General features: G+C 34.0%; 1 protein-coding gene across 2 annotated transcripts in view; it reads left to right on the forward strand.

Annotated features, from left to right (window-relative positions):
- EXOC2 (exocyst complex component 2) overlaps positions 1-13,930 on the forward strand; it is a 131,542-nt gene that overhangs the window by 44,873 nt on the left and 72,739 nt on the right. For both annotated transcript variants that reach the window (XM_035552662.2, XM_035552663.2), the window contains 5 exons: positions 202-282; positions 4,202-4,347; positions 4,448-4,529; positions 5,033-5,135; positions 8,227-8,345. In XM_035552662.2, the coding sequence (XP_035408555.1) occupies positions 202-282; positions 4,202-4,347; positions 4,448-4,529; positions 5,033-5,135; positions 8,227-8,345 (531 nt within the window). The remainder of the gene's footprint in view (positions 1-201; positions 283-4,201; positions 4,348-4,447; positions 4,530-5,032; positions 5,136-8,226; positions 8,346-13,930) is intronic.

Below are 13,930 nucleotides of genomic sequence, written 5' to 3' on the forward strand. Positions count from 1 at the left end.
GTTAAAATTCTGCAGTGCCTGGCTCTAAGCCCTGTCCTCCACTAGACTCTGCTGCCATGAAGCATGTTTGTATTTTTTAATGTCTAACAAGAAAAATAACACTTTATATTAAATTTTAAAAATGTTTAAAAGTGTCACTTTGATGTAACGTATTCCCACCTATTAAAATGTTCTACATTTTAACTAGACACTTTATTCCAGCAATCCATCAAAAACTGGAAGCGGATGGAACGGAAAAAGTAGAAGGATCCATGACGCAAAAACTGGAGAATGTACTGAACAGTAAGTTTTGTCCTTCCAGCAGCAACTATTTATGGACCTTGGGCTTTCTAGCAAGCTTTAACTTATTCCTTGGAAGATGGTAGAAAGTAGAAAACAGCACGGACTCTCTCGCCATTTCCTGTTTGATGGCAATGATTTTAGGATGCGATAGTACGCTTCTTGAAGAAGTAGCAGCTTTTGTCATGACCATCAGCGGTGTTTGTGACAACAAAGAGAATAAGTATCAAAATAAAGAATGTCTATAACATTAAGTTAATTTTGGTGATATCTCAATTTTGAGCATACAAAGAAAACAGGAGATGCGATGGAGATGTACAAGAACGAGCAAAGCTGAGTACCAGGATTGTAAGATGTTTTGAGGGCTAAAAATACAAACTGTTTGCAGTAACAACGTTACTAACAGAATCTTTCTCACTTGATTTGTTATCACTTGAACTACTTAAAATGAGCATTATTTTTAGTAACTTTGCAAAGCTCTTGGTACTTTCTTTTCTCTGTCTCTCTATTAGCTGTACGATTGCATTGAGAGAGGTGGCTTGAATTCACTGCAGTTCGGTATGCCTTTCAGCAGATCAAAAAGTTACTTTTTTAATTCTGGGACTTCTGCCAAGATAATTTTACTTTGTTTCATTGTGATTTTTTTCACAGAGGAAGGGATGTTTCCCTTAGTGCTGTATCAATAAGCAGGAATGACATGCAGATAGCTGACTCAGTGCTGGAAAGTCTGAGCGTGTTTTATGAAATCAAGAAAGTGACATGGAAGTTCACTGTTTTTGTTCTCTTGTATGAAGAAAGCAGTGACTGTATGTGTGCTTTTGTGTGGAGCACAAATAAAGCAGTTTTTTTTTTTCTGCACAATTTTGGCTTTTTTTCTGTAGAGATATGTTCATGCTCACAATAAAGATGTGGTTTGAACGTAATTATTGCCCTGTCTTGTTGACTGGAATGAAAAGAAAAGCCCTCATGTGCGCGCAGACGCATGCTAAAAACAAGACAATGTGTGCGTGCAAAATATAGTGTGCAGTCTGAATGGCTTGTGTGCCAAATATCTGATACATATAGGGTAGGAGAAAAGAAACATTTTCTGAAATTGCCAATGCTATTCCAAGTGTTCTGTGTTTATGACATGTCACACACTTAGCACAGATCCTGTAGACAGCACTTTCCCTTTGACAAAATTGTGTGACAGATTTTAACATAAAAAGCATAAGCCATCAAATTTTGAGGTTCATAATATTTTCTTCCATGCATTAATACGAGACAAACCCAACTATAGTATATAAGCATTTTTTCACTTGCTAAGTGGCAGCTGAAATCTGTATGCAGATAATGCAGACATTATTTTTCAAACTGGATCTGTAGAGGAACTTGTGCCAGCCACTTCAGAGTGTATTAAGTTTGGCTCTGCTGTGAAAAGAATTGGCTGCTTTTCCTCCTGATACTTTGCAAGTCATGATGGGTGGGAGGCAGGGGGGTAGGAATACAAGGATTTAAAAAGAGTAAATAATATTATGCAAAGTAGTTTAGGATCAAAGGTTTGTTTCTTGTCTGACCATTCAAAAGTGTCCTTGGTTACTACTCTGCAAAGAATAGGCTTTGAAGTACTTCCGTAATCCGTGAGTTACAGGGTCTGCCTTCAAAAATGTCTTCAAATATTCATTTGGATTTTACATTTTATAGACTGTAGGTGCATATCTTGAGAGATAATTGATGTGAGCTTGATGCAGACACCTGAGACAAATGGTGTTTTCTACAGCAGATGAACATATTAAGAGAGTGTGAGAAATTATTGCATTGAAATATCGTAGGATAGTAGAAGTAGAATCTGTTGTTATAGGTGGAATCGTAAGCGTTCAGAGTTTTTAATAGATTAAGTTTAATTGTTAAATAAGCCATTAAATATATGTTTATAAAGGCATATGATTTGCTGAAATGAATTTCACAAAAAATTGCTTCTTAAAGGAGGCCAATCAAATTCTATTTTGTGGTGTTTTTGTCAGACTCTATGAAAGGCAACTGTTGAATAACTAGAGCTTTTTTTTTTTAAGTAAAAAAAATTTTGCACACTGTAGATGAATCATCTACTTTTAACTATTTTTAATCCATTGTCAGGCTATATAGGACCTGAATCTTTATCCATGAATTTTATTATTTAGGTTTAGATTATTCATTAGTAATCAAGAGAGAGATTAATAACATAGAAGGGATTTGGGGAGGCGAGAGAAAGGAAGAAATTTTACAATGTTTTTTAAGTCTAAAAAGAAAAACCTGTTCTGAACAAAGTATTGAATGTGATCAAGGCACTTCAATCATTTGACATATTTAATTTTCTGAGCAAAACAGAAAATGTATCCATAGAAAAATGTAAAATAATTTACTTAATTTGAGGACTTCACAGTGAATTATAAAAAGATGTAGTTTTAAACTAAAACCTATCTTTGTGCGATTCCTGCAGTTGCCAATTACCTTTTAAAAACATTTGCATTGAATTAAAAAAAAATGCTGTGTGAATATAACTTTACTTCCCAAATATAGTATGTTCTTTCTTGGCTGTTAACAGAATGGACCAGAAATATATGAATTCAAACAAAATAAACTAATTTACTCAAAGAATTTACAACACTAGCATTTATTATAACCTCAAGAGGAAAGAAAATCAAACTTTATCAGTGATCTGTATTTAAATGTCCAGCTAGCTGCTTTCATTGTGTATTTCTCCTTAATGGATTAAAGTATTTTACGCTAAATAGTATGTAGTACAAATAGCTATCCTGACAAAACATTTTTTTACATCAGGGCTTCAAAAATTCAGCAAAGTTTAAACATTATTTAGATATAACAATTATTTTACAAAGACTACTTTTAACATGAGCAGGCCACCCACAGTGTTGACTAGAGAAAATGGCATGCAAGCCACCCAGCGAGACTGATGTAATTTTTTTCATCTTTGCTTAAAGTATAGTCACTAGACCAGATAATGTAGAAACTCCTACACGCAACGATCAAAAAGGCTGAAACAGTTCCACTATTTTGACTTTTTTTTTTTTGGGTTAATTAAAAATAAGTAACGAGTTGAAAAATGCAAATATTCACATGAAAATATATATGGAATAAATGGAATTCTCTCAGGAAAATATGAAGAAACTTCAGTACTTCTTTGTACTTTAGTACAAAATAGAATGCTATTTTTACTCTGAATAGGAAGGATTCTAAGGATTTCTATATTCACAGTTATTAGAGAAATGTAATTGCATAAAATTGTTAACCAAGACTTGATCCTGTATGGAATGAAGCCAGAGTTTTAATGCAATATGAAGACAATTTATATTCTTTCTGTTACAATGATCAGCTAGTTAGATTTTCAGTCATGCCACTGTCTATGATTTACTCATCAGTAGTTTTAAAAGTGACTCATTTAAATACCAGACATTATTAATCATATTTAAGACAGAATTTGAAAATGTAAGAAAAGTTGTTTGCAAAATTCAGTGATAGCTCTTGAAGCTGTGACATTAATTAACATAATGAAATTATACTTTTCTAAAAGAGAAAACCTTCTATGACTTTTTCTATATCCTGAGATGCATAATTTGGTTGTAAAATATAGATTTGGAGCCAAAGCAAACTATAAAATATCTGCAGCAAAGTTAAGCATTTGAAATAGGAAATAGTGATTGTTTTTAATTGCACAGGGGTCTTACCACATTAAAATGCTAAGTGGTTCACTTTGAAATAGTATTTCATCAGCTGTAAAATTTTAAAACATTTGAACAAAAACAGAATAAAAACTTAGCAACAATTACTCATTTGCTCTAAAAAATTTGGATGACCATGCCATCCAAAAAAGGAGGAAAATTTGTATTTAATTTGAACTGATTACTTACTCTACTTTACCTTATTTTTATTCTTTTTAAAATAGGAGCCAGTAACACAGCAGATACCTTATTCCAAGAGGTGCTGGGCCGTAAGGATAAAGCAGATTCAACAAGAAATGCACTTAATGTTCTTCAACGTTTTAAATTTCTTTTCAACCTTCCTTTGAATATTGAAAGAAATATCCAGAAGGTATAATTCTTTAAAAATATTTTTCTTTTTGCTGAAATTACTCTGTTACATTTTCTTGAGAAATAAAAATGTTTATTGTTGTTTTGTTGTTGTTTTTAAGGGTGATTATGATGTGGTTATTAATGACTACGAAAAAGCCAAGTCACTCTTTGGAAAGACAGAGGTTCAAGTATTCAAAAAATGTAAGATGGATTCTATTATTAGCTTCTATTTATTTTTTTCCTGATAATTTTTTTTTAACTTAAAGGCTAAAAAGCATATAGTAGTTTGAAGAGGTTTATGTGGATTTTAATCCATAAAAATTATGGATTTGTAGAAACAATTACTTTAAGCAATATTTGTGGCAAGTTTTTTAAGAAAGGTATATTCTTCAAAATGTGAAATCACAGCCCATTTTATTTATTTATTAAGACCAGGTATTAATGGACATTTTAAAAAAACAGTTACAGTAACTAAAAATATGGCTTTGGCTATTTCTCAATGGTATATTATTGGAAAGATTTCAAAGTCCAATCTTTTTTCTTGAACTGTTGTATATGAAATTTTCAGGTGCTTGTTATAAAATGAATAATTGATTTCCATAATAAGTTCAGAAGTGATTGATGTCCTAGAAAAATAATGTGATTTTAAGTTCATACTATTGCTGAAGACACACACTGGATTTATTTCCTCTCCCCACTCCTAGATTATGCTGAAGTTGAAACCAGAATTGAAGCTTTAAGAGAACTTCTGTTAGATAAACTCCTTGAAACTCCATCAACATTGCATGATCAGAAACGTTATATAAGGTAATCATTTGACTACTTTTTCAGACATGTGGTGTTAGATGTATATTTTAAACTATTTCCTGAATAGGAGAGTGACTATTTTTACGATAGCTTATATACTGATTGGAAAGCTGCAAGTAGCAGCTTTGTGAATATATAAATATTAGCATTATATTGGTACTTGATTATTTATTGAGCAGTTTGAATTTAATTTTTAAAAGTCTTTGTTGCGGTTAGATTTGCTGCTTCCTCTAAACCATGATATTGCAAGTTACATCTGAAATGATCATTTACAGGTTGCAGGTCTCAAAACAGATTGCTTATGAACTTGTCATTTATTTTGGCTTGACTTGGTGTTGAAATGGAATCATCTTGATTCAGATAGTAGAAAGGTTTTAATCCAGACTTCCGTTTAAATTTGGTTTTGTGTATTTTACTATTCATTCTAAATAATACATTTCCTTTACATTTAATGAACATATACCAGATTCCCAGTTTTCATTGTAATTCCTCTATTTTCTGTCATTATTGAGGCTGATGTCAAAGCCTGTTGAAGGAATACTAACATGAGTTGGTTGGACCTTCTTATACCAGTCGACCTGAGCCTGCTTTTTACATTCTTTGGAGCCAGACTTGAGAGTTCTCTGAAACGTATGACAGCTTTACTTAGAAGGCTTTTGAGTCTCAGATGTTAGTAGGACTCCTAGTGTTTCTTGACATACTTAGTGCTTTTTTCAATTATCTTTAAAGATGTAGACCAAATGGTCTGTGTGGGACATTCTAAAAACTCTGACACCTGTGTGAGGTCTTTGTTTTGTATGCTCACCAGACCGAGTTGCACAGGACAAACTACAGCCTTGGAACCTTAGGTCCATTTAATTTATGTTAGCATATGTGAAGAATGTATAATTATGTAGAGTGCTTCTCATTCTTCTGGATGCCATGTAAATATTGCATATTTACTAAAATTTCATTTTAAGGTGAGTAGTTAAGCATGTCTCTTGAAGAAGACATTGCTATTTCCTTCTTTCTATTTCAGTCTTGAAAACCTTAAAGAAGAGCTTATTTATCTAGGCCAAGTCTTATGAACTATTCTAAAGATTCCTCGGAAGAATCAGAGTTGTATATGTTTGCGTTTCTGTGGGTGTTTGATTGTGGTGGTGGTTGTTCATTTTTTGTTGCTTTTTTTTTTTTTTTTCAAACCCTTACCTTGGGGTATGTTGAATCCTTAAGATTATCCCATTCTACATTAAAACAGACTGTTAATGTGACAGACGTATTCCACATGTAGAATAGTATCATGAAGGAGAGCAGGATTGCGCAAATCTGGAATAATTTTGTGATACAGGATTAACAGAAGTCCAACATACAAATCCATTAAATGAGTTTCACTAGTCTAGGTATGCTGATCTGGTTAATACTAATGTAAAATTCCTGGAGGCGAGGTGCAAATAAAGCTTTCTTCAGAGCACTTCAGTTAAGTGGAAATTAATAAAATCCTAACCATAAAATTATTTGCATAGGAACTGCTACTTTTAAGAGTTTTTTTTTCTTCCTTGATATGTTTGTTTTGTATGTCTTCAATGTCTAAGACAGAGCAAGATCTGAAATACCATACTCTCCCCACTCAGATATTCAATGTATATATGTATTCAGTCTTTATAGTAAAGCTTCAATTCATATTTTCCCAAATTCACATTTTCCCCTTATTTTATTACATTCTTTACACTGATAATTATTTATACTGCCCAGAAACTTTACCATATCACTTAACAGGCAAGGGGGTGTATTTTTTTCAAGACCAGCAGTATTAATTTTTTTTCAATTTTGTGTCTAAACAAAGACTAAAAGTCCCCCGAATGCTGAGGTAAAACTTGAGCTCATAATTTATAAATATCACCCTGTCAAAATGGTTGGTTGTGTAATGTTCTCATCCATCCCACCAATCCTACTTTGACAGTTTCTACTTGTTCATGTACTGCGGACAGTTCTCAAGGAACACAGAATTTAGCAATGCAGTCCTAACTAGCATTAGACATATTGTAGTAAAAATAGCTTTTGTGAAAGACTTGAACATTCCCTGTACTGCTTAAGATCATAATGGAGCACGTTAAATAGTAGAGGAGCTACTGCTTGATGAACATTTTCTTTTGAAAGTACCATTGTCATGTAGTCATGAATCCTGTACATTAGACTATACTTCTGCATTCTCTTGGGAATCACAGCAGTTGGCTTCCAATACTCCTCTCTCCCCAAAGACATGGTGTTTTTCACTTTCACTAATTGAAAGCCCCACTCAGAGAATCACAGAAGGCTTGAGGTGGGAAGGGACCTCTGGAGGTCACCTGGTCCAACCCTCCTGCTCAAGCGGGGCCGCAAGGAGCAGGATGCCCAGGACCACCTCCAAGTGTCTTTTGAAAATCTCCAAGAAGGGAGACTCCACAACCTCTCAGGGCAACCTGTTCATTTTTTTCATTACCCTTTGTATAGATGGAATAATAAATATATACATATAAATTACATTTAAAAAACTCTGTGTGTGCATCCTCATGCAAAACAAAATAAAAACAAACAAAAAGAAACAAAACAGGAGCTTAGTTTACATTCACTTGTGCATGCCTGTGCTAAAATTAATGAACCACTAAAAATTAATTCCATCTGCATTTGCCTGTTACAGTTGCATGATGACACAATCGGGACTTATAAAGTGGGAAGAAAAATATCATATTTTATGTGCTTGATATGTCATCACAGATTTCATGTGAAACATGAAGTTCTAGTCTGCAATTTTGGCAGATAAAGAGCTTGATTTCCAGGGTACATTTCTAGAGGCACAACAGAAAATACATGTTAATGTGATATTAAATAGATGTGTTTTTTGTTTATTATTACGCTTTTTTTTTTTGACTGAATTTTGCCTCAGTAAATTAGGAAGGGAGAATGCAAAGCTTGTGTTTGCACTGGGTATGAGTGTATCTTATCTATTCTTCTTGAATTTTTAAAATGATTTTAATATATATATATATATATTTCTTGGTACATCTTTGGTCTGTTTTAATGAAGCCTTCAGTATGTCAAGTCAGAGCTGTGATTTTTGGACTGGGTTTTACAGATATCTTTCTGATCTTCATGCACCTGGGGACCCTGCTTGGCAGTGCATTGGTGCTCAACATCAGTGGATTCTAAAGCTCATGCACAACTGTAAGGAGAACTATGTTAAAGAACAAAAAGGCAAGGATATATTTTTTGTTATATATACATATATATATTTGACACTTAGGAATTTGGCGTTGCCTTTTATTTGACAAGTTTTAGTGTAAAAATGATACTTTTCTCCATTTAATTTTGATAGCTTTTTACAACATTGAATACTGAAATGTATTGTTTTCTTTATTATTATGAAAACAAAACAGCAATTGGAATTTTATTTTTGTTTAACTTAGAACTTATAAGTTCTTTACATGGGAAAAGCATTGAATTTGAATCATATATCTGAAGTTTACTGTCCTCTAAAAATATGTCTGGGAGGCCACATTAAATTTAGATTGTTGTTGAATCTACCATTTCGATTTCATTTCACAGGGTATGCTGGTAGTGTATGAATATGCAGGACATTAGGGTATAGTGGAATAAATTGTAATTTCTTGATATGCAGCGAATGATGCACAGACCTGTGAGACTGTCTAAATATCCCATTTGTCCATGTTGTATTAAGAACTATACGAATACTTATTTCTGTTATGTGTGTTTTTGCCAGTGTTACTCCTTGAAGAAATGCACCCTCATAGGTATTGCTTTCAGGTGTGGCAGCAACTTAGCTACTGGTAAACGTAATCTATCACATCAGCATATTTTCAAAAGGGCGTAGGTGGGAAGCTATTGGCCTGTCATTTCTAGTAAAATCTGAAAACTGTATTAGAAAATGACAAGTAGTGTCTTGTTTCTCAAGGAGTCTTAGCAGGATTGCTCATATTTCTGAAATGAGTAGGCATATTGGAATCTAGCTTCTCCTGGCTTATGGGTAGTGCGCATGTTTAGTGTTGCTGTGTGTGTATCCCAAACCAAGTAAGGTGTTTTCTTATGAGAAGGCACAAGAATTTTACTGAGTAAAAGCTGCTGCGGATAAGTGCTGTGAAGCTGCCACAGGATGCTTGAATTTTCTTCTTTAGCAGAGGTTGCGGCAACAGGTATAGGGTTCACATGGTGCTTCACATATGACAGTAAGATTTAGCTGTAAGCATGCACAGACCATCTTTGTTCTACAACACGTTATTGAGTGCTATGGGATGAGTTGGAATGCCAGGTTGGTTTCTTGGCTTCTTGGTCAAAATTCAGAACATTTCCATAACCTCCCCATCTCCTGTCCTCCCCAGAAACCTGAGATACCCTATCTTGCAACATATCTCTCAAGGGCAACACCAGCTTGAAAAAAACAGCCGCCATTAATGATTCTAAGCTTTCTTTTTCTCCTTTCCCTTGCAAAATGCCATCTCAGCTTCTTAGCAAGAAAAATAGGATCATAAAGACATTAAATGCTCGAGACTTTTTTGTTGTACTGGTCTGTATAATTTTGATATGCATGCTCCAGTAAAATATTGAAAATGAGCCTAAATTCCTTGGCTTGTCTTGAAAATCTCAACCTATGTGATGTTTTTCTTGCAACAATTCTGCTTACCTCAGCCTTAATATCAAAGGGACTTCTATGTTAACAGCTTTGTTTGGCTGACAGAAAGAGGAATTTACATAACTTGACTGCCCAGTAAATGCATGTATGAATAGTTAATATTTGCATGAAAAAAAAATGGTAATATATTATGACTTTCATTAAAAAGAGCTGATCTAATTTAAATAGCTTTCTTTTGTCTTTTACATGGTCCTTGTTGATATAGTCTTTGCACAGGCTGTAAAATACTCAAGTATTGATCCTGGTTGATGGAATTCCCCATTTAGTATCTAGTTGGGCAAAGGAAAGTTGCTAAACTTAGTTTCTCATTTCCATACATCTTTAATTTTAGCATACACCAGATGGGAGAAGGCAAAGAGAAAACTTAGAAGAATTGGTATTAACTGCCAAGCAGAACAGTGCTGATTGTGATCAGAGACATGGAATTTATTTTAATATACTTTCTTTGATGTATGCTTTTCTGACAGGAAAAGTGTGCTTTTTTCACTCAGATATCAAATTAGTTATACATGATTTTGAGAAATCAAATCAACTTGAAGTCAGAAATGTCATTTCTATGTTCATAGTTTCAGAGGGTATTTTTTAAGAGAGAATAGTAATAAATTTTCAAACTGGAGTTTGAAACATTCTTCCGGAAAAGATTTTGTGTATCAAGTGTTTGGAGGAAGAGGTAGGTCATAATGTTGATAGTCTCTTGAAAGTGCATTAGATGTTTTTCTAGGTTTCTCTTTTTAACAGAGATAATATATATTGTTTCTAGCAGATGGCATCTGCTAGATTATACAAACAGAGATTACAATTCCACCTTGAATATACCAACAGTTTCTGGCTATTATTAGCTGTTTTTCTGCCGACCATGAATCTGTGGGTTCAAACTGACTGACTCAAAACTCTTCAGTGTAGTAAACTTAAACCTTTATAGCAGATTGTTTCTATTTATGCATTTGTGCACGTTTTATTTTTCAACTTTCAACTGAGTTTGTGCAAAAGTATTTTGCTGATGATTTAGTAGTTTTCAAAGCATGCTAGAGCTCTGAGTTGTTACACGTGATCAATTTTTTTACTACCTGAAATGGATTTGGAATTAGACAAAAAACTTTGCTTTTCTTATCTGGAAAAGTTTTTGGTAAAAACTCTACTGGCATTCCTGGACAGAAAGTTTGTAGCTAGTTGTCAGAAACCAAGCATTCTCAAATAATTCATTTGTGGGGCCATGATGCATTTGGGAAGAGAAGGTTAACATTGTAATTATTTCCTAAGCAAGCTAAAAAACCAAAGCTAAGTGAATTCTAAGGAGAACTTCCTACAAATTCAGTCATTAATGAAAAGCCAACAATGTACTCCCACTGGGACAAAACTGTACCATTTTTTTTGCATAGTGCTAGGAGGATGACCCTTTAGTCATTACAGCTTAAAATATTTCTTTCTTTTATAGAAATAACATCTTCCTCTATCTTATTTGAGAGATCTTGGTGATGTATCATCTCATCCAGATGATCTGGACAAAGCTCCAATAGTGACAAGAAATAAATCTACTTTTCTATGTCTCTTTCTGTGTTCTCTTTGGGTTCTTTGTCTTTGATTACCCTCATGTTAGTGGCTGTACTTTCAAGACTACCCTAAGCATAGTTGAAGAGTGGAGTTAACTAATGTACACGTTGAGGTAATTGAAAGTGCTATCACAAAACCACAAATTAGAGATATATTTAAGTATATATTTTTTTCTTTTTATATCTAAGTGTGAATCCTTCACACTCAGCAGCACTTCCATATGTAAAGTAAAACAAGAATAGAAGAGCCTCTTTGCTTGGCTATTATTAGAGATTAGCTCCTTTTTGTAAAAATACTCTGCAGTTTTATGTCCTAAGAACTGCAAAATATCACAGTATAGTACAAACTCTGATGCTTGAAATATGTGGCAAATTTACAGTGCTGTAATAGTCTTGGAGTTCACTCTTGGACTGTGTTTCTGTGGTTAGCATAAGTTCTATGTGTTTCAAGTACTATCTGTTTTCAGTTAATCCTGCGTGTATTAATATTATTTCCAAAAATTGAAAGGTGTGTCAGGCTGTACTAAACTTTGGCAGATGATTTGGCAGTATGTCTTAAAAGACTGTTAACTACCAACAGCAAATTATTCAATCAGATGTCTTCTTTGATTTAAATAGACAATTAGTAATTGTAAAACATACAGCAATCTTATCATTAGATATTTGGTTGTGTTCATTTCAAAGGGTGCAAGTAGAATTTGAATTTTGTAAAGTCCTGTGTAAAAACTCCTTTATGGCAGTGCTAGCATTTTGGAGAGAATTTAATTTTCCTTGAGGAATATCTATGTATGTGTATTAACATACTGTTTCCTCTCAGTCTTAAACCCTACTGGTTTGCTGATCAGTCTCAAGTTATGTAGACTTCATTACATACTCCGATATGGCAGTTGTTACTTGCACAACTCTGCTTTCATCCTGGCTCTCTCTTACGCTGTATAACCATAACTGACCTTCTCATTTGTGAGGTAAGTAATGCAGGCAGAATCATAGAATCCTGGAATCATTTAAGTAGGAAAAGACCTCTAAGATCATCTATTCCAACCTTTAACCTAGGACAGAAGATGAGAAACTGTTGAAATCCAAGCCCATATGTTGAAAGGAATGAGCGAATATTCGTATATGACAGCAGATTAAAATTTCTTATGCTCTGACGTATGAGCAGCCAGGACAGAGAGAGACACTCAACAGCATAGTCAAAGTCATTGTGGAAGCATTAAGCAGTACAGGGGATGCCCAGATCACAAAACTTGAATGGTAGTGTCCTTTCATAAAGCCATCCTCCCGCTTCTCTGATACTCAGGGTCTTTCATAAAAGATGCCCCTATGGACACGGGACCCATGTGCAGCTGCCTTGTGCTCTAGCTCTACGATGTAGTGATGCTTGGAAATAAACAGATTTATTAACTTTTTGTTTTCTATTTAATATCTGTCTTTTACTAATGGAATAGACATTTGTGCTCTTCTATTGTTTTTGAAACTTATTTTTTATGGTGATGAAGTAATTTTCTGAAGCACTGATAGATTCCATTTATAGCTCTGACTGCAAAATGCTATTGCTGCCCACTGGAAGGACCTAAAGTAGGTAAAGCTAGTTTGCTGCTGTTATTTAATATGTAGATATGTGTTAGGGAGATAGAAATGTGTGAGACTAAGACAGGAAAAATATTTTTGATTACTGTGAATATAAAATTTAACATAGAAAAGCACTATGCTCAGTCAAAGTAGTATTTCTAAAATGTCTCATAAACAATACCTGAATGACAAACTAGATTGTGCTGGTATTTTGTGCCTTGTATTGGCTAGTCTGAATTGATTCTTCTGAACTTTGAACTTACTGTTTGAAGAAGTCTAGAGGCTTTTGGACCTGCTTTCTGGATACTATACCATTTCCTTTGATTACAACTTTTATAGATTTGCATTTTTTAACTTTACTTGATAATTCCCCTACTATTAGGACATAATTTTAGATTTTTAAGTATGGTTTCTGCTTCCCAGACTTGGAGTACAGGAAACATGGGGGATATAGTGACGTAAAATGACATGAAAATAAATGTAAATAAATGAGGTTTAGTTTAAAATTTGCCTGTGGCACTGGGCAGGTAGCCAAAATGAATTAAGCAATGGGATTCTTAATGTAAGTATTGGGGAAAGAACCTATGGAGATTAAGGCTATTTTCTGTGTGGCCAATGGTTATTGCTTAGACTTTGAATTTGTTGGGCAGTTTTCATGATGCTATGAGCTAAAATGCATAGGGACTTCAGTCCAGTTATCTTAAAAGTGACTAAACATCTTCTAACAGGCCTTTTTGAGATATAAGTAATATTAGTACAAATAAGCTATCTGTTAATACCCTCTAGAAACTGAAATGTAAATGTAAATGGAAAGTGTAAATGGAAACACTAACGAAGTGGTAGTATGATCTTTCTGCAACCCTTCTGGCTGCAAAATGTACAGCCTCTTAATGTTCCCAAGATGGAGACAGTTCTCGATACACAAGTATACTAGTTCAGTCACAGCAGTGTTTTTTGTTATTGTTTAAACTGCTGAAAAAATAGTCTTTGCAGCACTCAGAATATGGTGC

Source organism: Cygnus atratus, chromosome 2 (genome assembly GCF_013377495.2).
Source record: "Cygnus atratus isolate AKBS03 ecotype Queensland, Australia chromosome 2, CAtr_DNAZoo_HiC_assembly, whole genome shotgun sequence".
Lineage (NCBI taxonomy): Eukaryota > Metazoa > Chordata > Aves > Anseriformes > Anatidae > Cygnus > Cygnus atratus.